Source organism: Arvicanthis niloticus, chromosome 23, assembly GCF_011762505.2.
Source record: "Arvicanthis niloticus isolate mArvNil1 chromosome 23, mArvNil1.pat.X, whole genome shotgun sequence".
NCBI classification, from domain to species: domain Eukaryota; kingdom Metazoa; phylum Chordata; class Mammalia; order Rodentia; family Muridae; genus Arvicanthis; species Arvicanthis niloticus.
The window spans coordinates 43,183,577-43,209,635 of NC_133430.1; the positions used below are offsets into that span (position 1 = coordinate 43,183,577).

The 26,059-nt window shown below is 39.8% G+C and overlaps 1 protein-coding gene across 1 annotated transcript in view; it reads right to left on the reverse strand.

The window, feature by feature from the left end:
* Positions 1-1,694: 1,694 nt before the first annotated feature.
* Positions 1,695-26,059, reverse strand: part of Ppm1a (protein phosphatase, Mg2+/Mn2+ dependent 1A) — a 38,804-nt gene continuing 14,439 nt past the window's right edge. The window contains exons 2-6 of the mRNA XM_076922024.1: positions 11,034-11,887; positions 9,090-9,207; positions 5,082-5,190; positions 3,437-3,494; positions 1,695-2,561 (exon numbers count right to left, since the gene is read on the reverse strand). Of these exons, the coding sequence (XP_076778139.1) occupies positions 2,532-2,561; positions 3,437-3,494; positions 5,082-5,190; positions 9,090-9,207; positions 11,034-11,867 (1,149 nt within the window). The 5' untranslated portion in view covers positions 11,868-11,887 and the 3' untranslated portion in view covers positions 1,695-2,531. The remainder of the gene's footprint in view (positions 2,562-3,436; positions 3,495-5,081; positions 5,191-9,089; positions 9,208-11,033; positions 11,888-26,059) is intronic.

The following is a 26,059-nucleotide window of genomic DNA, read 5'->3' on the forward strand; positions in this document are numbered from 1 at the left end:
AGACACAAGACTTTTAAGTGGTAAGCTAGCAAAGCCTGTCGTGCAAAACTGAACTTCTCACTGACATGAGAGCATACTCTGTATATTATGCTACCGTCACACAAGAACTTTTCCCCTCCACATTTAAACAAAACAAAAAACAAAAAACAAAACAAAACAAAAAGCAAAAAGCAAAACCTCAAAGCCACACTTCCAAAATATCTAAGGCATATGTGTCCTGAGGTGTTGACTATCAGGAAAAAGGATGGCATTTTCCCAGACGGTAGGCATACCCACTTTTACGATGCACACCTCCTTCCTGTAGCTCTATGATGCAAACTGTACAGAGTATATAGAGCTGACTCACATGGAAAGATCTAGTCACATCAGGTCACATGGTTCGTACTCCAACCTTTGGTGTCCACAATGCCAGAGGAATATTCTAGCTTCTACTTTTTTTGGCTGAGAGACTATTTATTGATAAAGGATCTAACTGCTACAGTGGGACACACTGCCTTCTACCATGTAAGCTTCAATTTCAAACACTGAGGTTTTCCAGGAGGACCCATGCTGCCTGTCAAGATCTCAGCTTCAGCTGTCCCCCTAGTAGCCAGCCGGTGCGACAAACACTGCTTTTCATACAATGCATTTACATCTCCACAAAGCCACAGCTTAGAGCATCACCATACTCCCAACTCTGCCACAGGCTAGACATTACCATACTCCCAACTCTGCCACAGGCTAGACATTAAACCTTTATTGTAAGTTAAGTTTGGAATTGGTTCTATATTCTGGCTGTTATGAATTTCTAAATATAAAGAGTACTTCAGATTTTCTTCATGCTGCACTAATGTAACAATGAAATACAATTAAGTTACATCTATTCACCTCACAAGTAAGAGGGATACTGAAGAGCCAGTTGGTACTGTAGCTACTGAGGTCTGCGACACTTCACAGTGCTTTCCTCTATGTCTTCAAGGCTATATATTACAAACATGTTTATTTCCAAGTTTGGGGGAAAAAAATAAAACAAAATATATTATGCTAACTTATACACAAAGTTGTGACTTTGAATTTGACGTATTTTTCCTATTGGGTATCTGACTATAACCGAGTCAATCGCATGGTGATAATACATTGAACCACCTAAAGAGACAAAGATACAGAAAGTACAGAACAGTAGTCTCTATAACGTGACAGACAGTAAAACTTACTCTTACATGCTTAATCAGAGGGGGTCAAGCCTAAATTAAATTAGGTTTTATATCTACAATTCCTTAAGCTTTGAAATTTATTTTTAAAGGCCAACATCTAAATATTATCAACATGCTATATTTCAAATCACAAATATATCTTAACCTCTTAAGAGTCTAAAGACGTGGGTCAATTAAAAGTTACAGGCAAACACACATTCAACACACACACATCTATCATAGTGTTAGGATTGTCAGACTTTGACAATGATTTAATTAACAGGAGGTAAATTCAAGCTGATGTACATCTTAAGGGTAAGTAAGCAGCCTGAAAGAAACCCTTCTAAAACAGAGTAGGAGACAGCAGGCGTCCATCTTCCAATCCACCTGTATGTCCTGGCTGGTAACACCATCATCAATTTAAGGAGACGTAACGTTGTCTTTCCCAGGAGGAACGTCCCATTTACTCCACATAGGGTTTGAAAGCCGGGTGAGAGAGGAATTACACATACATGATTAAACTTATTGTTTGTTAAACCAAGCTTTATTGATAAAATGGAATTCGGAATATCTTACTAGGAACAGCAGCAGGCCCAGCCAATCGTGATAGAAAAAAAAAAAATGTGGCAGTCTCCTACTGTGTAGGAAGCGGCTGCTTACCAATTAGTAATTAAATGTAAGGACTCATAAAGAGGTGCAGAGAATCAAGGCATGTTAGCCCAGAACTCATAGATTCTCTCCTGAACATACAGGATCAGCCGCAATACTCTTGGCTATGAGGAGAGGACGTCCTAGAGACAGGTGAGAAGGGATGGCTGTGTCAACCAGCCAGTCCCTTGCCAGACACAAAGACAGTTTCCACAGACCCTGGCTGTACAGCTTGTAAGCTCTTGGAATTAATTCTTCATAGTCACGTGCACACGAGCATCTAGCTATGTGGCTGCTGCTTTCCCTGGCCCAACCCCAAGTCCAATACAGCATCACTATTTCTGTTGTGTCACACAACAAGCCAAATTGCCTTTATCATTGATAGTGATTTTAAAGCAGTTCATAATTAAATATGAGCACTTTGTACAAGGACAATTACACTTTACAAAAACCAAAATCATACAACAAAAATTGCTGGAGTCTGATTTACAACATGAATTACGGCTTGAAATCACGTTTACATAAGTCTCAAATTTACAATTTAAAAAAAAAAAAAAAATCCATTCTGGGCTAGCTGTTCCATCGCTGAAGCTGTAGTCCCTCAGCCGCGTCGGACCCTCCTTAGAGTCGATGATGGATGTTAAAGGCTCGGCAAGGATGGGCTGATTTCTCCTTTGGAGGCAAAGGTGAACCCATGGCTAGTGAGCGGCTTTACCACATATCATCAGTTGATGCAGAATCCTTCACATAGAAAAACAGACAAAACAAGGCATTAAATGAAATCTTCAAGATGCTAAAATATACCACTTTCTGAATAATGCAGGAAGACGAGGCTTTATAACACTGATCTCTAGAACTTACGTGGTGTTTAAAGTATGTATGTGCATATATGATATACTAATATTTAATCTTTTTTGTTAAAAAAATAGAAACTTGTTTGGCCTGGCCCCACCCACATTTTCCATAAACAAACAAATAAACCCATTGATTTGGGAAAAACGCTGGGAGGATGGACAGCTGCATCAGTAAACCAAGGGAATGACTAAAAAGTGTCCTCTATGTTCAGCGTTCCCTTTCATAAGTGCATTGCATTGTGGGAGGAAAAAGGCTTCAGTGAGCTTTACAGCCATGCAGAGCATGGGAGAGCTGCTCAGTGACTCCGAGTTAACAGCTAAGAGACCACGGCACTGCCTGCGTGCTAAGGCGTACAGGCAGGGGCTTCTCTAGCACTTCAGCCAGGGCTCTGCCTCAGGACTTGTGGCAAGGAGCTTTGTAAGCATAAAAACACTTCATGGAGATGAACATTCAAATTTCTGCTGCTACTCCTCATAAAAGTCAGTATAATTCAAGACTCTAAGCAAAGAGATTCCTAACTTAAAAACGGTGGAGGCAGGTCTTCAGGAGTTGACAGACGGTAGAGACTTTCTTTTTTTAAGTGAGAGGTGGCCACTCACCACACTTATGTCCCAGCCACTGGGACTCAGCTCTACCCGAGTCCAGAGCAAGCAGAAGTCACAGTACTCACTTGGGCTGTGGCTAGAACAGTTCCACAGGGAAGGAAGGGTATGCACTGAGGAGAGGGAGAGGGAAGCAGAGCGAGTGAGAACGCTACTCACAGTGTCGTCATTTTTGTAAGGGTTCAGTCTATTGTAAACGGCTTCAATTACATTCCGCCTAAATATTAAAAAACACACAAAGTTAAACCTTCAGAAAGTAAGCCCTAGCCTGGTGTTCATTAAAACTCCAAAAAAGTAATCTTGCACTTTGAGCACATTTAGTTTAGCTTCTGATGACAACACCAAGCGTGTCTAAGACACCTGTGTGCTAGCGTCAGAGCAGAGGCACGATTACTCTAAAACAATAAATGTGACAGTCTGTTGCTCTAGAGCAAAAAGCACAGTTTAAAATAAAAATATTTATTTTACCCAGTCTCTCTTTAACACTCATTTACTTACTGTGTGCATATGTATCCAGAGGACAGAGGACAGTTTGTAGGAGTCTGCTCCTCTATTTCTACTATATGAGTTCTAGGGGGAAAGGCAGGCCACCAGGCTTGGTGCAGGTGCCTTTACACAATTTAAAAAAAAAAAAAGAAAGAAAAAAACAAACAACAACAAAACAAACAAATACCCTACCCACCAATCCAGCATGCAGAGGCCTGCACCAGGATCCCAATATCCACATGGTAGCCTGTCCCTGTAACTTGAGCACTAGAGGGGAGGCAGAAGCAAGCAGGGCCCTGGACCTTACTGGTCAGCTAGTGACTGAGTTCTGGGGTCAGTGAGAATCCCAATGCCAAATATAAGGGGACCAACAGAAGAGGAGGCTGTCTACCTTACATAGCCTCTGGCCTCTAAGACACACACATATACACATGCACACACATACATACACATGCACACACACATATACACATGCACACACACATATACACATGCACACACACACATACACATGCACACACACTAAAACGTCTATATGGCCCTACTTCAACTTGAGCTACAAATGCAACACTGATACCAATCTTAACATATACAGGTTAAAGATGAGACCATAGCTTCAAAGTAGAAGCGAGTTTAACATGTTACAGTAAAATAATTCATCATACAGTCTTTGCTTTTCTTAACATCCCTTAAAAAAAAAAAAAAAAAAAAAAAAAACTCCTACAAAAAACTAAAATGTTGAATACTTCCATAATAAGTATAGAAATTAGTTTTTATTTTAAAATCTGGCTATGTGTGGTAGTACAGGCCTATAATCTCAGATGTTCACCTGAGGCAAGACTACTTGAGTTAGGAGGCAGCCTGGACTATACTAGGAGATCATATCTCAAAAAGAAAAAAAAATGTAACAAAAACAAGGACACCCCTTTGATCCAAAGCACTTGCCTAGCAAGCATGAGACTTTAGGTTTATTCAGTACCACAAAACACCACACCACACACACACACACACACACACACACACACACACACACACACACACACACACACACAGCTGTAGCCTCTACACTTCTAAAATTGACTTGGAAGCAACTTTATAGACAGTCATGAATAGTTTCACTGAAACTATTCTCTCACTATTATTACCTCATTTCTTCTTTGTTACCAAGCTTGCGCTAAGGATAACGTCAGTACAGAAAGTAACAGTCAAGTACAGATCCCAAGCAAGCACATCCCTAATACTGACGACGCCTCACAGACAGCAGGAGTAAACGCAGGCATCTACACACAACGGCCAAGAGCATGGACAGCATACTCACTTGCTTGCCAATTCACCCCCTGGTGGGAGGCTGGGGATGTTCTCACTGGCTAGCGTGCGCATCACATGGACTAAGTCAGGGACGCCTTCCCCCTGCTTCTTTATGATTTCTGGGAATCAGAAGTACTTTTTTTGTAAGTGTTATCAAAATTCAATTTTTAAAACACTGAAACAAAAGTATCTTAGGTTTATTTTACTATACCTGAGATTTTCTAAGTATAAAATTAATTACTGATCCTCAAAAAATTAAAGAACAAAGAATGCAGAAGAGACAAAATATTTACTCTAATGAATAAAAATAAGACAAAACTGTGAAAAGAAAAAATACTATTAGTTTACTTGATCTACTATAAAAGATTTCCTTTTACAAGGCTGACTAGTTACTGTTGAGATCAATTCCTGTCCTTACACTGGATACAAATGTCTGTACTTAGTAAAATACATTGCACATATAAAAATAAATAAATAAATAAACTCAAGACTTTAAAAATCCTTTAAGTATAGAGCAATTTACACATGTCTCTATCATTTTAACCTATATTTTATAGTTGAACATGACTTAAATAGCATGCACATTATATATTGGAACATCACTCTGCAGATCAGTTTTCCTCTAATGTATCTTTAAACGACAGATAGACACAAATACCATTCATTCCCTTCCCTTGTTATTTAAGCAAGGCTTTAACTGAAAAAGGTCTAAATTTCATGACAAAAATGAAGCTGTACCGCTGCATTTCAAGTTAGTTTCAAAGCACCCAGTTGCTAGGGGTGCACTGTGGGGAGACCTACAGGTGCAGTGTTATTCTCATCACAAAATATCCCGAGTCGTAAACAAAGAGCCTTACTCGACTCTAAACAAGGCATCACAAGTGATGTACAAGGCATCACTGGAAACTTACATATTTATTTATTCTCAGTGCAAATTTCAGCTAAAGGCATTTGCAACTTTTTTGTTTCTCAATATTTACATTAATAAATGCTATTTTCTTTGCCACCCAGGCAAGAAATTATCATTCTAGTTCTCCAAGTGTAAACACCTTTGAAATTAACAATGCATACAAAAACTTTTCATTCTCTGACCAAGCTTCTAATTACTTCACCAGTAAAGGCACAAGTTAAACAGACATTGCTACCCATAAAATCTCTTTAAATGGTTCAAAATTGTCTTTCTAAAATAAAGGCCAAAGTTTACCATTTATTATATTATTGTATGCCTTCTTTTCCTTAAAACAAAACAAAATAAAGCAGCTTTAAATCTGAACAAAAAGCAAGGATCTCAGATTTGGTTTGCCAAGTTCCTTTATTGTATAATCTTTAACATTTTGGCATATTGATTTTCTACATGGTTCTAGTGCTGAAAATCTACCATACAAAAATAAAGGGATTTGATGCTTGCCTAAGCTACACAGGTTCACAAACTAACACTGTAACACACAACACAGTGTCTACTAAGCCAATACAATCATTTGGTTAGAGCTCTAGATACAAGAGAAATGAACACTGATGATAAATTCAACCAATGATGGTTTCGGTCCTAATTAAAATCCCCACTGTATTTGATGTAGCTTACATCTTCACGAAAATAAGTTAGGGTATTTTAATTGTGAAGAATACAGGAGAATAAATTATCTTAAGACTAATAAAAGCTTTTGAAACAATTAGTATCTCTTATTTGATGAGGGACAATCATTTAAACTGAACGATTACACTATTCCTCTTCCTTTGGCTTCTCAAAAAGTACTGAATGAGAAGAAAATTATTTTAATTGTTCTTGTTTAATTTTAACAGACTGTAAAAGACTTGGTACTTTCATAAAGAATATGTATGTCACAAATTCTCTTATGTTTCATGAACACAGACACAAACATCATCTGCTCCCCCCACCTTCCTTAATGAAGTGTTCCCTCCCATTAGCAACTGTTCAGGGAGCCAGGTCAGTACAGTGGTGGGAAGATCACGCAGGTGAGTACCATCTTAACTGGCCAAGGACCACAAGCACAGTGCATTCTGCTTATATACGGAGGGGATCTTTACACCCACTCCCCTCAGTGAAGGTAGACACAGTGGGAGAAGGGGAGCATTAGCCTTTCCAAAGTTGTACACACAGAAGCCAAAAAGGTTGACAGCAAATCAATGAGTCTAAGTAGGCCACAACACTTTAGTCAAGGCATGTGTTAAAAAAAGGTATTTGGTGCCTGCTTTAGAAGCTCTGTCTCTTCATTTGAGACGTACATCATTTACAGTGCAAAGTTACATTCTATGCCTTTAAATAGCAGCAACTTTAACTAACATCATTTTCTCTCTAGTTGCATCTCATCAGAGCTAAAAATACCACTTAAATTGTGACATATTACCTTGATCTGCATGATAAAACACTTGAACATAGCAAAAATATCGACTATTAATGTAAACTCTGCCCAGATGGCAGTTCTCACTTCATAGTATGGAAATATAAAACTTATAAAGTTATATGTAGTGAATGTTTGATAATTCCACCAGAAACTTACTTTAAAATAAAGCAAAAAATAGCAATTCATTCCTAAAACTGGATCTCACTTCATAGTAAAAATACTAAGGTATTTATCTTTATATTTATTTCATAAAATGTACGCCCAGGTTAAAGTGCCAAAACATCAACATGACCTTACCCTATACATATTTTTTGGCTTCATATTTTTCTACTGATCAGCAATTTAGACCAATCACTCTGTAACATTCTAAGTATTTTGAACTTTACTGTTTTATCTACAAATAACATATTGAAATTACTTAAGATATGAAAAATTACAAGACCCTTAAAAAATAGTGAGAAAAATGCATCGACTAGTACACTCAATGAATGAAATACTAAATGGTACAAACGCAGACATTAGCATACAAGGAGGGAGGGGGGGTGATAAGAACAAGACCTTCTCTGGTCTCTAGAAACACTGACAACCAAAACCAAGCATGATGCTAATAAACAGATTACAAATGAAATCAAGCAATTGAAAGGGAAAAAATAAAATTAAGATGCACACTAATTTTAATAATGAAGACACAATGAGATGCAATTAACATGGAGGATTAATGCTTGCATGCCAATTATGATATCAGAAGAGCCAAACACACTTTTTCCATGGAGGTTTCTGCTTAGAGGGTCTGCATAATCAATATGTATGTCCACATAATGAACCTAGTGTCTAGGGAGACAATGATTATACTTATATTTAGTGAACAGCTTCATCAAAGATCACGTAAGGGCCAATGCCTGCCTCAAAGGGAAATACTTCCCTTCTGCGCCAGAGACCTTCGATTTGGTCCCCAGTTCCACAATCAAGTAACCAACAATCCCCACCAACAAAAAATTATTTCTCAAAATATTTAAAAACAATTTTTTTTGAGGTACAAACACTTTCCATTTGTTCTAAGTGATCTGCAGAGACATCAGAATCACACCCTGGGGCTGCAGGCTACTTTCCTGATTTCATCTGGGAAGTCCTGCCAGGTCTTGTGCTGTAAACTGTCCATGGCTTAGGAGGAAAGCCATGAACCAGCTGAAAGCAACGTTTAAAAGCTGTGGGATCTGACAGTTGTTACTAAACATGTGACCTTTAAGTTCTCAAAACCAAAACCAACAAAACAAAAACACCAAAATCTAACCAACCAAACACAGGTAATTAAAAATATTCCAGAGACTCAAAGTAAATGCACACATCTTTTCAAAGGAGAGGACACTCAAACAGCACAAACCAGGCTTTCCTGGCATGAAATTACTCCTGCCAGTAAGTTCAGCAAGAATCTTAGAGCCATGCTGCAGTCATTTGGAAGTTTCCTAACCATAGTGCACAGGCCCCGGGACACACATCTAAATAAATGGTTACTACAGAATGTCGTTTCCACTTTTACACACTAAGTACTACATGCTAAAGGCATGTAATGAACTAAAACCTTTCTAAAACGTTAGACTTTGTGTCGAAGGTTTTGTTTTTTAAATAAAGCTACTTATTTTTGTTAAATGATCCACCTTCTACTCTGCTTTCCAGGTACTTGTCCAGCTCTGCCTCCTTCTTCACGGCTTCTGCTGAGACTTTAGGTGCACTTGGGAAACAGATCAAAATGACACTCATGTTGTCCCGGCTTCCCTGGGAAGAAAAGGTCAAGAAAATAGGTGATTTTTCTTCTATTTTTTAAAAACCTTGATTATCTTTATAGCTTGGCAATTATAAATACATCGTTTGCTTGTAAGAAGAGACTCGGCAGGTATGTGGGAGGCCAGGGGCCTCCGTATAACCTATCAACAGCACTCCAGAGGAATCGTTCCAGGTTACAGCAATCATATGCCATGGAACGCAGCAGAGACTGCCAGTGCTGGCCTTTACAAATCTCACAAATTAACACCTGTATAGGGTTAATGCAGGTCTCTCAAGTACAAACACCCACTCAAAAGGAAAATTAGATCAAGTTTTTTTTTTTTCCTTAATTTCTCCCAAGACAGGGTTTCAACAGAGGCTTGGTGGTCCTGAAACTCACTCTGTATAGACCAGTCTGACCCCAAACTCAGAGATCTACCTACCTCTGCCTCCTGCTGAGATTAAAAGGTGTGTGCCGATATGCACAGCCAAAACTTTATACATTTATTATCTGTATTATATATAACTTATGGAAAAACTAATTTTATTATTAAACAACACATAATTCAAATAGTTTAATATCAAAGACAGACTCTTTGAGGAAAATTGAATTCACCAAGTTTTTATTTAGCTAATATCACTTCACTCTCCAGTACTCTCCGGCAAACCTAGCAAAAGGCTGCTGAGTCAGACACTAAGCAGGACAACGACCAATGCACCTTGCTGCTGTTGCACTTTGCTGTGCTCAGATCTGGAGATTCAGAAACTGACAGCACATGAGCAGGCTGTTACTCTGTTGCCCTTTGGAAACTCACAGGCGGGATGTTACATAAACTTTACTTCTGGCAGAATTAGGATTTTATACGGAACTGAATGTGTGGCTATATAAAGGTCTGTTTTAAACCAGAAGTCAGTCGCGGCACATCACTGACAAGTGGGACAATGTAGCAGGACACTAAGTCAAGGACCCACGTTTTCTAGTCTGGATGGCTGCAATTTAAGTTGTGTACTGTAGAACAAAGTGCTGAGTTCTCCAGGAAAGTCAGGAGCATGTTTTGACTATGGATTTATTATCTATCAGTCTAGAGTACACACATATACACATAATTCTTGATAGTCCTCTAAGTTTGATCTTATTTTATAGGTAGGCCTTGGTCCTAGGTCCGTCTGACTCTTAAATCCACAGAACCTTTTCAGGCTTCAGTCTCCTGGAGTTCAACCAGCTCATACATGCACACGATCCCACGGGATCTTCCTAACAGACAGCTGCCCCAAGTTATGGGTTCTCATACCAAGTCCTTCCGATTCCGCATCCGAGACTATTTGTACTGCACCACAGCCAATACTCACTCGATTCTTTTTGTATGAACTGAACTAGAGGTCCAGAGCATTTATAGAACTTACAATACTAAGCTACAAACTTTCCCACCCTCTTTCTCATGCACATGGACAGAATCTTTTCATCTCTAATATGCGTCTATAGTACTTGGGGGCTGGAGATGGCTCATTGGTTAAGAGTGCTGGTTGATCTTCCACAGGTCCCGAGTCCAATTCCCAGCAACCACATGGTGGCTCACAACTGTCTGTAAACCCTGTAATTTGATTCTCTTTCTGGTGTGCATAAGAGAATGAACACACACACACTCTCACTCACTCATGCACACACAGTACTCATGGTTAAGAACTAACCATTTAGATACAACTCTTGCACACACAAGTTGATAACTGGCTAATTTCTCCAGTAGCCCCTCATTTTCATAGTTGGTAAAGAGTATCCTATATTTTTGAGATCTACAAGCTATAAACTAATGGCATAAAGAAAAAAAAAGTCTAGCTACCTTATACAAACAGGTGTCGACTACTTCATTGCAAACTTTCTCAAGGTCATCAGTGACTTCAAGTCTGGATCTCACAAAGTCACAGAGCTCTTCGTTTCCCATGACATCCCAGATACCATCACATGCAAGAATGATGAACTGATCATCTTCTTCAGACCTTTCAATATCGTGGACTTCGGGCTCTGGTGAGACAAGCTGCTCTGTGGGACCTTTTCCATGGACACATTTGTAATCGAAATCCCCAAGGGCCCTTGATACAGCCAGAGAGCCGTTGACACGCTGAATCATCACGGAGCCCCCTGCATTCTGAATTCGTTCTTTTTCCAGGGGATTACTTGGTTTATGGTCTTGTGTGAAGAAGTGAACTTTTCTATTCCTACAAAGTAAACCTCTCGAGTCTCCACAGTTAATGAAATAAGTATGTTGGGGAGAAATTAAGACACCCACAGCTGTTGACCCACTTCTATCTGCACCATGTTTCTTCTCTGACATAACTCTCATGTGTTCATCAATCTCCAGAAAACCTGTTCTGATTCCATTCTTTACGTTTTCCACAGAAGGTGCTCCTGCAGACCCTTTAAAATCCTGGTTATTGGTGATGTGATCTAACAAGTGCTCACAGCAGTATTTGGCAACCTGAGAACCAGCATGCCCATCATATACAGCAAAGAATGACCATGTCTCAAGTCCACTTGGCAAACCGATCACAGCAGTATGTGCATCCTCCATTTCAACTCGCCAACCTTGCATGCTGCTTAGGCCGTATCGCAACCCATTCCCCTGCCCCTGGGCATTATGCTTTTCCATCTTTGGCTTGTCTAAAAATGCTCCCATTATGACTTGATCCTTTAGGTCTGTAAAGGAAGAGAAATAAGAAAGTCAGTAATTGTCTTTGAAACAAAACATATATCCAACAGTCTTTACGCAGAATCTACAAGATATAAGGAAGCTGGAAAAACTCACAGGCTATACCTACGAGCATTGTGTTGCTGACTTGGAATGTGGCAATTAACAAGGGAAAGGCTGATGAAGTAAGTATAGCTCAACTAGACAAGCAGAGGGAACTTGTATACCTCTTTGTGATACCAAGAAGGAGACCCAGCAAAATTTCAGCAGTCTTGCAATTACTTTTTGTCAATCAAGAAAAAGACAAATTAATTCCTAGGACATACAAGTATCTACTACCTCAGATACCTTGGCTGAAGACCCAGAAACTCTGAGAGTTTGGTTCCAAGCTACTTAGTTTGTCTCCACAATTAGAAACCTCTGTGAAAGTAAAAGAACAATCACCCACACTGGTCCAAATCTCAGCATCTTTCTTTAAACCCTTGCACATCCAATCTCCTTAGCTGGAACCCCCGGCAAACCTCTCTGCTACCAGAGGAACTACACCAGTGTCTACCCTTTAAAGTCTACTTCAGATTTACTTCCTTCATCAGACTTGTCAGTCTTTGATAAGACCAGTCAGTTATTAAAGGAGTCAGCTTCAATTTTCATGTTGCAATACATTAAATGACAAATTTTACTATACAGAATGTAACAAAATTAATCGGATAATTAAACTAATAGTAATAATGAGTCATTATTATGCTCTGAAGACCCTAGGAATAAATCATAAAAGAGGGGTCTAGATTGGCTCATCCAATCCTTTGCCAAAACTTAGCCAGATCCATGGTCTGGAATGAACTCATTCAGGCAGACACAGGAGGTCAAGATTAAGCTGGTCCTTACTCAAGCAGCATTTCAGTAACGCAGACTTCAGTCCAAGTAAACAGATGAGTCACACACTACAAAAAATCTTAAAGCAGAATACAATACCAAATACAATACAATACAAAATACAAATACAATACAATACCAAAGAGAAATGAGGTTGAGGAGGTGAACGACAGTATCCAGATCAATAAGCACTAAGTTCTCAGGCTAGGGGATTAAAGCATCAGTAAATGATAAACTCAGAGAGACATGATATGGAAAACCCCTCAGAGAAGAAGGAATTTTGTTTTGCTGCAATTATCCCTCCCACCTTTTCCTTTTGCTGACCAACTCATGCACAGGGACTTCCCCTTGTGTGCACATGTACTGTAAATTTCAAAAGATTAAACTTAAAACATTTCCATGTGATTTATAAGGCATATCGAAGTTGCAGATCATGGGGGTGGGGGGAGAATTAGATGGCACACATAAGCTATACTGGATTGGTTAAAAGCCAGGTCTGCGGCTTGTGCCTATAATCCCAGTAGAGGCAGGTGATCCCCACTCACCTCCTGCAAAAAAATATGCAAAGGAAAAGAAGCCAGTGGTTAAGAGCCGATGAGAAAAATCAGCTCCAATTTACAACTAGAAATTCTGAGGAGGAAGTGAGCCTATCACTGGTAAGACTCAAACTAAAGTTCATTTAATAGACAAAGCAACAAGAAAAATCAGGAACCACATACTCCTGCGCTAAGATTTTCCCAACATCAACCCTAAGGAACACAAACATTAGGTTAGACCGCTAGGTTCACCTCTGGCTTTACTTGTTAGTAACAGTGTGACCACAGTAAGTGTGAAATCACTATTCTAAATTGTTTTCTTCATCTGTGCAATCAAGTGTTAATCTTTCTTTTCTTTCTTCTCCCCTGCCCCCATCGTGCTGATCTTGAGATTCTTACAAGGAATAAATGTATACTGCAATCAGTATCATGTCTAGCACACTATAAACACTTAATATAGTCTAGCCACTTATTATTATACAGTGCTTATAAATATTATTTTTCTACCAGGGGAAGGAATCAGGTATAATGATGTTTCTCCTGGACAATAGCTTTGTTTGCCACTTAGTAAAAAGCCTGAACATAATAATATACTTTTGGGGGGTGGTAGAAACTAAACTCAGAGACTCATGCTAGGTTAACTATTCTACCAATAAGCTACACCATTTATCACTTGTGTAATACATACTATAAACACATTAATAGTAAATGGTGGAGGAGGGCAATTTAAAAAATGCCATCTCTTTGCCTAGATGGCAGTATCAAAAGTTGGAATGAATGTGGGGAAAACAAAAAGTCTAATGATTCCACTAACAGCAAGAGCTAGAAAATGCACATAACATGTCAGCTCAGTGATCCTAGTGACCAGAGCAGTGTGCTATTAAGGGCAGGTTATAGAGTCACTTTTGTGGTTGTCTGTCCTGCAGTAAGGTAACAAAGGTAAGCGAATACCATTACTCCAAGTGAATGTTCCAAGCTCAATTGCATACATCAGGATTCTTACTATAGTTAGTTAATGAACTGGGAATACATCACCTTAAATTGTCCCATCTGACAATTAATGTGTAATGTGTACAGTGACCATTCATTCCTAAGAGCTATAATGGCAAACCTCAGAACTAACCTGCTTCTGAAAAGGTAGAATAGATAGTAAGCGGATAGCCTTAACAACAGACATTTGATTCTATCACACATTTTTTTTATCTTGAGTAACCCAGCAAAGCAATTCTATGTCCATAGGTTATAGCATATCAACAAGGACAGTGGCTGCAAACTCCAAGAGCTCCAGCACTCAGAGCCTAACAGCAGAAACTCATAGCACATCATAGTACTAGTTTCTCTCTGGGAAGAAAAGAGACCGTGTGGGTTTAGGAGGCAAGTCTGGCTGGACTGAAGGGACAAGGGGGATTGGAGAACACTGCTTCCTCTAAAGTATACTCAACTCTTCCAACAGTTACCTCTACCAACAAGTCCAAAGAAAACCAAACCAAGACATGTTTTAAAAGCACGTGCGATTCTCTTTAAAAAAAAGTAACATATAGCCCACACCCTCACCTCTCAGCAAGTAGACAAGATATTAGTGAGTTGTTACAGCCTCGGTAGGCAGAGGCAGGTGGATCTCTGAGTTCAAGATCAGCCTAGTCTACAGGTAGTTATAGATAACCCTGCCTTAAAAAAGCAAGACGCCCCCGCCCCCATAACATCTTTATAACAAATAACATGTTTATTGGGTGCATATGGGGGAGGGATACCAACTAAGTGCTATTTACAAGTTTTAAATCTTTATGCCAATATTGGCATATTATACCTCAACCTTACTAACAAAGGACAACAGCAACTGTCCTCATCTGGGTGTTAATTCCCTTAGCTAGTCCACCTTGCTAGCCGGATGTGTGAATTGTGATTAAGATAGCTTGGATGACTATTTAGACTAGCATCCTTCAATTCCGCCATCTGTACAATAGATATCAATACTGACGTTCTGAATGATGTTGCAAATCAATTAGAGACCCTTTAATTACTGCTATACTTCTATTGAGAGCACATCTAGATACTGACACTGCCTAACCGAGACCTTGCTCTGCCCTTTCAAAACAAGTGCAGGACTTATTTACCAAATACATATGAAACTACTAAACAAAATTCCTCAAAACAAAAGTAGGCAATTCAGAAATCTTGCCTACTTCGAGTCTTACAGAAATTAGTGGAGTTAAGCAACTATAAGCTATATAAAACTGGGAAGCTGATCATGTAACTGTCATGTCAGAAGTCTTCATATGAAACTATTGCATACATCAATAGCTATACAGTATTTTACTTAGTCCAATTATTAAATGAACAGGGGTGGGAGAGTGAGGGGGGCATAAGCTGCAGGAGATTCATTAGGCCATGAAAGTTCACTCAGATTCTGAGTCTAACATCTAGTTGTTATTAAATATTAGCAGCTGTTCTGAATTTCAAGATAAAGTGCTACAGTGAACATTTTGAGTCTTTTAAAATGAAACCAACCTCTAAACTGCAAACTTTCTACTCAATAAAGGTCAACCACTGCCTGCTTTTTCCTGCACTGCTAGGAACCAAACCCAGGACCCAGTATACGACACACAGTCTGTAGCTATGTAGGACTACATTCCTAATCCGTCTCACTAAGAGGGGGTAATGTGATCATCCACTAGTCATGAGGCGTAACTCACTAAGAAACAAACTGAACAGGAGTTTTAACAAGCTTCGTATCATTTACTGACCTTACAAGAAGTGTGGCAGCAAACATGGAAACAACTTGGCTGCTCGTTAAAAAGTACAACAGATAAATGGGGATACTATTTATACCACACTATGCCATACTGAACATCCCTACGAAACCCCATTATTAGCCCCTAAATAACAAGTATTATCCATTTTGGAAAGTCTTTTTAAAAAAAACTGAATCAAACTACATTTGTTCGCCTGTAGACACAGTCTAATAAACAACTCCAAGTTTCTATGCCAAATAGATATGTAAACAAGGCGAGGGAACTGATGCGCCTAGCAGTCGGCACCACAGAACGCTTGTGTCGAGCCCACTTGCTCTGAGCTGCAGTGTAGAGTGTGGGTATTTATAGTGGGGGTTGTGAGACTCAAGACATACTCGAGTTAACAAAAGATCACCGCTTAACTGGCATTGCCACAGGAAAAATGCTGGGAATCAGAGAGCCTCTGATGAACAATACAATAGATATGGTTATAAACATGGGTATATCTGGAAGAGATCTAGGTAGCAACCTAAAGGTAGGAAGAAAAGTTCACAGAAAAGTGCACATAGTAAGAGGCAAGAATCTTCTCAGGGAGCGAGGGGAGAGCGCGGGGAGACTAGCATAGGACACAATGCACAACATGGCAAATGTGAGTTATACACGGGGGTGCAGTGTAGCAGTGCTATCAGATTTTTACATTTGACATAGCTCAGCAGTGCTTATGTCTACATGAACTCTGTCCTCAAAGGGTCAGCTGGCTTCTGGAGTGTATACTGAATAGTAGTAGGCAACACACCAACAGCTGCAGCTCGGTGAAGCAACACACACTACTTGCAGTCACATCTCTGAAAAGGATAATTTAAACCACACAAAGCACTTTTTAATTTCCCAAGCCATGATTAATTAAGGCAGCTAACTCAAGGCTGCCCATAGAAATGAGAGGGAAAAAGTGCATAAAAACTAAAGCAGCTTGGGATTAAAGAGCTTACAAGAAGAACACAAAACAGAAACACATCTATGTTTATAAATGCAATTCTGATATAAAGACAGAAGCAAGCTGTCAAAGACTATTTCATCACCAAGAAGGCACAGGAAGAGAGGGAAAGGGAATCTGAGACAAGGATCCAGATTTCTAAGCAGACACTCAATTCTACAGGCCATCACATGCACAAGGAAATGAAGACGGGAGGCTGTTAAAAACAAGTGCTCAAGGTTCTGAGAGAACAAATACAACATCAAAACCCAACTTCCTTCAGAGTTAACATTGTCCCTGTCTACAAGTCCACATCATTCCCTAAATACCTACACTTCTTGGGGGGGGAGGGGGGGATCGAAATTATTAAGAGAGACACACACACACACCACAAATGTGTGGTAGACTGTATTAGCTACAAATTAGAACCTACCCACCAAGACAGGATGACTCTGAACAATGTTGTCATTTTTAAAAAGGCATACTGGAAAACAGTTTCTGAAGATGAAAAACAGAGTTACAATGGAGATGACATGGGAGTGGTGGTCAGCAAACGGGATTCAACTCCTTCCAGAACTCATCCTGGCTCACATGTTTGTTTTCTAATAGACTGTTTCTTGTCTATGATAAGCCCTCCTGTGAGAGCTCTGCAGTCCTGGCTTAAACGCGTTTCAGAGACTCTTCTGAGCTCCCACACTATTATCTTCCTTGGCTCTTTCACATCTTTCAAGTCGAAGATGACACTTCTTCTTTGAGACTGAGTTTCTTTCTGTAGAGTAGCCCTGGCTGGCCAGGAACTTGCTATGTAACTAAGGCCAGCCTCAAACTCAGAGATCCTGGAACTCACTGTTGTTAAGTAAGTTAAGTGCTGGAGTTAAAGGTGTGTGCTACAGCAGGCCTTAAAGTGTGACAGAAGTGTGACTCAAGTCACCCCCCAAATCTGCTCTTCTAGCTAGCACCTAGTTTCTCTTTTAACCTTTCTGAAGTGCTGATACAGTAGTGGTGCCTGGCCAGGGTCCTCCAAAACACTTTACCTAATTAATTTTGAGTTGTGATTTTTGTTTGTTTGTGTGTTTGTTTGAGGGAGGGGCATGAGAATAAAGGTTTTGTGTTTTTGAGTATGGGTGCTCTGCCTAATGCATGTTTGTGCAACATAAGCCTGCCCAGTGCTCAAAGAAGCTAGAAGAGGGCATTATATCCCCTGGAACTGGAGCGACAGCCAGCTGTGTGCCACCATGGCGGTCCTCAGGAAGAGCGACCAGTGCTCTTACCATCTCCCTAACTGCTATCTAACTAACTGCTCAGCACTTTGCAACTCCAGAAACATTCTTCCCTGACTATTCCACACCCAGTACCCAGGCTTACCCTTATTTGCCCAGCCAATTTAAGTGTGGCATTCTTCAGCCTTTTTCCTAGATCTCCATATGCTGTCTCCCTACCCTCTCCCATCAACTCTTAAGGGATTATGCTTCTTAGCAGTGCATAATTATCAACTTTTTAAAAAAAAAAGGTTTTAAAAAATTATTTTTATTTTATGTGCATTGGTGTTTTGCCTACATGTATGTCTGTGTGAGGGTGTCAGATCTTATAGCTACAGACAATTGTGAGCTGCTATGTGGACACTGACATCAAATGTGGGTCCTCTAGAAGAGCTGCCAGTGGTCTTAACTATTGAGCCATCTCTCCAACCCCTGAACTCTTACCATATCCAAAAAAAACATTATAAAGAACTAAGAAAATTACCCAATCATTTTAAAATACCAGGGAAACAATCCTTACTTAGAAAATCAACAACAAAGCACTATAAAATATCAGATGCATGATGGTGCAAGCCTCTAAGCACTCGGAGGGTAGAGGCAGGTGGATCTCTGTGAATTTTAGACCAGTTTGGTCCACATAGCAATCAATACATAGAGAAACCTTTCTCAAAACAAACAATCAGAAGAACAGAAATACACTTTCATATTAAGATTAAAATGAAAAGTTATGTCTAGGGTTGGCAAAGAAGCTTGCTGCTGAGCATGACTAGAAGTCAAACCTTAGGAACCAACTGGTAGAAGGACAGAGGTGAAGCCTACATACAAGTAGTCCTCAGACCTACACATACACACACACCCAGCCAAAACCCACAACCACCATAAAAGTATATGACTGTCTCATGTGATATTAGAGAGTTCCTTTTACCTTAATGTCTAATTTCCTATGCTGCCAAATTAAGCAACTTTATTTGCTTGCCAACTGGCTTGTTCTAGGAAATGTGTAAGAAGTTAAGGTAAAAACTCAAGATTTGAAGAACATAAACAGCACAAAACAGTAAGTAGTTTACATATCTTGTCAATAAACTCCCATTTAAAGGCTGTTATTCTTTGATGGGCAGTGGTAGCTAACACCTTTAATCCTAGCACTTGGGAGGCAAAGGAAGACAGATATCTGGGTTCAAGTCCAGCCTGGTCTACAGAGCTTCCAGGACAGCCTGGACTACATGAGAAACCATGTCTGGAAAAAACAAAAAACCAAAACCCTGTTTTTATTAAAATTGGGAAAAATTTAATTTTATTAAAATAAAAAAAATTATTAAAATTTTACTACAGAAAGATGAATTTGCAAGAAAAAACATTTTAAGTAGCTAAAATATTAAGACTGTCAACAATAGTAGCAAGCAATCTGACCTCCACAAGTTGTTGTCCCTCCCCAGTCACAGCCATGCCTGTATTCTCTGCTGCTGCCAGGACCAAGGCTGAGTCCACTTCACCTGCCTCCCTCAGCATCACTGTGTTGTCACTCCATAAGACTTCACCTGCCTCCCTCAGCATCACTGTGTTGTCACTCCATAAGGAGAACACTACTTTCTAATTAGCAGCAGAAAATCGGAGGCTTTAGTTCAACTCTGAGTCCACATGATACCTGCTGTGGGCTCTGTAAATCACCAGGCCTCAATCCTCTGCCACCTAATTTTGGAGGTCAGAAAAAGATGGTCTTTGCAGAGATTAAGTTGGGAAAGTAATCCTGGGTGGTCCATGTCTACATGTCCTTAGAAGAGGTGCCTACAAGGTAAGGACTAGAATTCCAACAGCCACAGAAGGTGAGGAAAGCCACAGGAACAAGCACATTCCTGACTCTGACCTAGAACTTTATTAAGTCAGCTGTGAGAACTGACATAATGCCCAGGATTCAAGCGCTTCTACTGGTGATGACAACCTGCAGTAACTGCAATAAGTAACAGGAGAACCCATTGAGGACCCTTCATATAATACAGTCTGCCAGTTTAAATTCCAAGGAGAAAATATGAATGGTGCCCAGATATTCTAGCAGAGAGTTAACTAGTCACACTATTTTGGGGTAAACAACATGACGAAATTAGTAACCTTTAAGTAGAAAGCAGAAACAAAATTGTAGAACCATTAAACTAGAACATATCTGGAAATTTCCTACCAACTGTGCTAGAAGGTGCTATGCATAGCAACAGGAGAGAAAACTCAATGGACTTACTCCATGGTAGATCCTGAATGTTACAAATCCAAACTATCAGGCAAGATGTGCCCACTGGTATAATACAGAATTGGGGGTGGGGGGTGGGGAGGGATCAACTACTTTCTGACCAAATCTGAGGCCTGTTCCACTGGAAGGAAGTGATACCTCATTATAAACCTGGTCAAGAGCCCAGTGCTGAAGAGGTCATAAACCCTAGGGTAGCAGCAAAATTACAGTTAAGATGTTGCATCAAAACTAACCTTATGGTTGGGGACCACCACAACATGAGGAACTGGATGTATTAAAGGCTGGCAACAGGGGTAAGCTTACGACTGTAGTTTGGCTAAATTCTCTTGTCAACCTGCCTTTAAACACTTGTTTACAGCCTCAGGCTAATGCTGCTCTTGGTCTGGGTTGGGTCAGAGAAGCTTGTTTGCAGTGAGCATCAGTGAGCAGACAGATGGAACCAGTCAGAGTGCTGAGAATAGCACGTGTGACAGCTGAGTGCTCACCCTCACTGGGATATTTCTATAGTGCTCCTTTTCCTGCCCTCAGCCACTGCCAAGGCTCAGGGAACACTGATGAGGAAGAGGAAGGAGGAAGAGGAGGGGGAGGAAAGGATGCAAGAGTCAGAGGATGGGGAGCAGCAGCTATGTTCCTGCACAGGACTGTTCTGGTCAACACTCTAGCATAGATGGGAGGGGCTTCTGAGTCTCCAGTTCCCACTTGAGGAGCTACTGAGACTGAGGTTGACTATGGCTAGTGAACCACCTCACATAAATGTGCATTCAGGTAGCACAATAAAAAAATTAAAAAGATGACAAGGATTTAAGATAGGAGAGGAATCTGGGAGGAGAGAGATTTGGATTGGATATGATCAAAATACATCGTATGTATGCATGAAATTATCGAAATAAAACATCTTCCAAAAAATTATGGAACATAAATAGAAATTCTGAAAAAGTACTCAGCAATGTGTTGACTTTGATTTACTTGAGGAAAAAAAAATTACACATAAAAAATTTTTAAAGCCTGGTTTATGAAACATGAAAAAAAAAAAAAAAACAAAATGAATCATGCTGGGCGGTGGTGGCGCACACCTTTAATCCCAGCACTTGGGACGCAGAGGCAGGTGGATTTCTGAGTTCAAGGCCAGCCTGGTCTACAGAGTGAGTTCCAGGACAGCCAGGGCTACACAGAGAAACCCTGTCTTGAAAAACAAACAAACAACAACAACAACAACAAAAACAAAAACAAGAGGGGGGGGAGGCAGGGAGGGAGGGAGAGAGAGAGAGAGAGGAAAAGAAAAGAAAAGGAAAAGAAAAGGAAAAGAAAAGAAAAACGAATCATTAACAAAGCTAAGAAAAGAGCTGGAGAGATGGCTCAGCAGTTAAGAGCACCAACTGCTCTTCCAGAGGTCCTGAGTTCAATTCCCAGCAACCACATGGTGGCTCACAACCATCTGTAATGGGATCTGATGCCCTCTTCTGGTGTGTCTGAAGACAGCAATGGTTTATTCATATACATAAAATAAATAAATCTTAAAAAAAAAAAAAAAAAAAAACAAAGCTAAGAAAATAAATTTAGGAGATAAAAAACACTGCAACATTTTAGCTGGCATGAAAAGAGCTGGGAGAAGCAAGCACCGTGCCTAGGGAAGGAGGCCTGAGGAAAGCATCCTGCCAGTGTAGACTGAGCAGATCCAGTGTCAACTAGCACACTGAAGAAAAGCAAACATCAGGAGAAAAACCAAACTAGAAGCAAACCAATCTAAGCACAAGGCAAATATAAACACATTGCTGGTGCAGTGTGACTGTCACCTACAAAGTCCACACTCAAGAGCTGCAAAGTCCAATCAAAGAAAACTCAGAATGTTTTTGGTTTACAGTTTTATGTTGGTTTGTACTCATACTTTTATGTATAATACTTTTATGTATGTGAATACACTGTCACTGTCTTCAGACACATCAGAAGAGGGCACTGGATCCTATTGCAGATGGTTGTGAGCCACCATGTGATTGCTGGGAATTGAACTCAGGACCTTTGAAAGAGTAGTCAGTGCTCTTAACCACTGAGCCATCTCTCCAGCCCCCACAAAATAAATTTTAACTTAGTAGAAACTGGACAACACTGTTGGAAGCTGACTCCCAGCAGAATATATTATTTCCTTAAAAGTTCAAAGGAGCCAGGTGTGGAGGCACATGCATTTAATCCCAGCACTCAGGAAGCAGACACAGGCAGAGCTCTTAGAATGGCGAACCTCTAGTCTGAGGCTAGTTTGGTTTATACACAAGTTCCAGGCCAGGAGAGGCTGTAGTGAGACCGTCTCAAAAAACTTAAAAGAAGTTCAAAGAGAAAAAGTACAGCTATAACATACCCTAAAATAATCTGACAAAATTCATTCCTTGGAAATTCATATTTAAAATCAATGATGAAACAATGTGATTAGAACAATTCCTGGGAGGGGGAAAAAAAAAAGAATGAGATACTCTTCCTGTTACTTAAGTGTCTGGAAAGACTTGTTAATAAAGTGAGATAAAGTGATACAAAATGATATAAAGCAAATTGTTTTCAACAACTACTGAAAACCTAACATTTACAAATGAAAAGAAATTGTCAGGTTACAGGGATATAGAGAAATCATATGAAAACCATTAGAAATTTGTCATTTAGAAAATTTTAGAGAAAACAGCAATACAAATAAAACCTTTGAAGCTGGGTATGGCAGCACATTCAGCATCTGGGAGCTGAGGCAGAGCATCCAGTTCAAGAGCCCGCCCGGGCAGCACAAGACAGCCTTCAAAGAGGCTTTGGAATAAGAGACTCTGACTTAGACAGATTCATTAGGAAGGTGGCTATCATCTCAGGCTGGGACAATAAACTCAATAAAATCACAAGCAGGTCTTTGGTTCACAGATCTTGAAGAAATTTCAAAATACATCTGGAAAAACAAACTTGAACGGCTCACACACTCACCAATTGCACCATCAGGGTGTGTGAGAGGTGGTCCTGAAACAATCAAACCTGAGGAGTGAAATAGAGCTGAGACTTCAGGGAGGAACTGAAGGACAGGAACAGGTTCGGCAATGGTGACAGTAGCTGGCCTTCTCCACCCCTGCAGTGGGAAGCTACCTCCTACCTTATAAAGAAATAAGAGTAAAGACTTGAATCACAAATTTAATAATGAAACCATACCAGTACAGCTGGAAAGTCTCTGTGACCTGAGGGTAGGGAAGAGCTTGCTAAGCGCGGCAGTAACGGAGCAACGGCAAAGACCACCGCCACAAGAACGCAGTGCTGCAGTGAATTAACTTACACTTAGAAAAGTTCATAAACCTGGAGGGGAGTGTTTAGTGGTGCATACTTCTGAGACAGGAAGCTCACACACTGAGGGCAACAAGACAACAAAAAATTCTGAAAGGCAAGCAATTTTAAGTACCTGCAATATATGAAACAAAACTTAACATTCCTAAAATATGTAAAAGGCTCTTTTAGGATAAGAACTACTGACTTATCATTTTCAGACTGAGTCTACCATAGCCAAGGGCCTGGAGCTGGCTGAGGCCTAAAACAGCTTGAAGTCCTAATCCTCTTACATCCACCCCTGGGAAGAAGAAACATTTCAAAGAAAATGAAATGGAAAAAGGATATGAACAGGCAATTAAATGAATAAATAAAACAAATAGACAATAAATATATGTTACAATTACCAACCTCACTAGTCATTATACACAAACTTATTTTTCACATATTACGTTCTTTTAGAACAAGTTTTTTGGATTTACTTATATGTGCATGTGTTTTATCTGAATGTATATATGTGCACTTGTGTGCTCAGTGCTCTTGGAGGTCAGAAGAGGGTGTCTGATCGATCTCTCGTGTGAGCTCATGGGTTGAGCTAGCCCCGAGCATATTGCTTGAGTCATCTATCTCTCCAGCTTTCCTGAAGTTTATTCATAATTCCCATTACTGGCAAAGGAGTTTGGTTTTGTTTTTTAAAGTATTTCATACAGATAGACTGGGGTCATTCTAAAGGATATGCAAGCTATATTAATGAATAACAAACAATCCGTAGGTGCAGGCTCTAAAGCATGTAAGAGGCTCTAAGGCATGTAAGATGCAGGCACTGCATAGCCAAGTCTAGAGCATATTAACTCCCTCTGCTCCCATGTTCCCTAGCTTAAGGCAATAGCAGAGTTCTCTAGTATGATTTGTTGCACAGATGCTCAAAGCCAGTGAAGTGTGGTACCTAAACTACAGAGAGCCAAATCTCATTCAGCAAATGTTCTAACAGCTCCAGTTTTCTAAATACTTTGTATCAAAGAGAAATCTGTGCCACCAGATCCCCTGAACTGGAGTTACAGATGACTGTGAGCAACTGTGTGGGTGCTGGGCACACCTGTGTTGGTGACACAGATTTTCCTGTATAGTCTATTAGTTGGCAGTTTACAAAGCCAAATGTCACATTAATTTCCTTTCCAGATTTATATTTTCTCAAATTTCTCTCGACTCAATTATTATTTTAAAGCAAAAACAAAATAAAAACAATGTAACCTGCAGGTTAACTAGTTAAAAATCTAAAAATCATTTATAAAAGTTAATTAAGATTTATATGGAAGTCTTTTACAAAGTATCCTTATAATTTAAAAAATTAAAAATAGTAGATACATTATAAACCTGTTTCCATTACAGTATTTTACACAGTAGCAATTATTTTGTATGCTGATGGGGAAGAGAGGTAAAGGCTACTTTCATCATTTCCTTAAAAAACTGCATAACTGTGGATTTATATGGAAGCCTTTTACCAAGTGTCTTAAAAGTTAAAAAAAAATAGTATACACTTTATAAATTTGTTTCTATTACAAGCTTAATTTAAACCAGGCAACTTTAACTGTTAAAATAATGAACCTCAAAAACAAACAAACCCCACTTGCTCCAAGAAAATAGAGAAGTCTTGGCATTTAAGAACCCTTGTTAGGAAGAGATGGCTTAGCAGTCAAAAGAACTGACTACTCTTTCAGAGAACCCTAGTTTGGTTTTCAACACCCACATGGCAGCCCACAACTGTCTAACAGTTCTGACACCCCCCACATACAGACATACAAGTGGACTAAACACTCACACACATAAAATATACAGTCCTTATTTCTCACATGGAGTCATTTATTTTCTAGTTAGCTCGATTCTGCTGGCTAATGACAGATTCCCAAGGCTACACAGTATGGGTGGCATCCAGACCAGGGTTCTTCTAACATGGAAACCTAGAAGAAGGATGCAACTGAGCCCTCTGGGAGACTTAAGGTTACTCTCTACTACTCTACACGGGTTCCAACCTGAACACCTTCCTTGGATGAGACTGTAAGACTACTGCTCACCTTCAAAATCCCTAAACAAGGTTCTAGAAGAAGAATCTTAAGGGAACTTAAGTATCAGAACCCTATTTGGTTTATCACTGAATCGTGACTGAGATTCATACTCATCTTTTTAAAACTTTTAAAACATTACATCTTTGTCAAGTGCTCCTCTGCCCTCCCCACTTCTCTCCGAGTCTCACTCTGTAGCCCCGCTAGTCCGTAACTTGTTGTGTGGACCAGG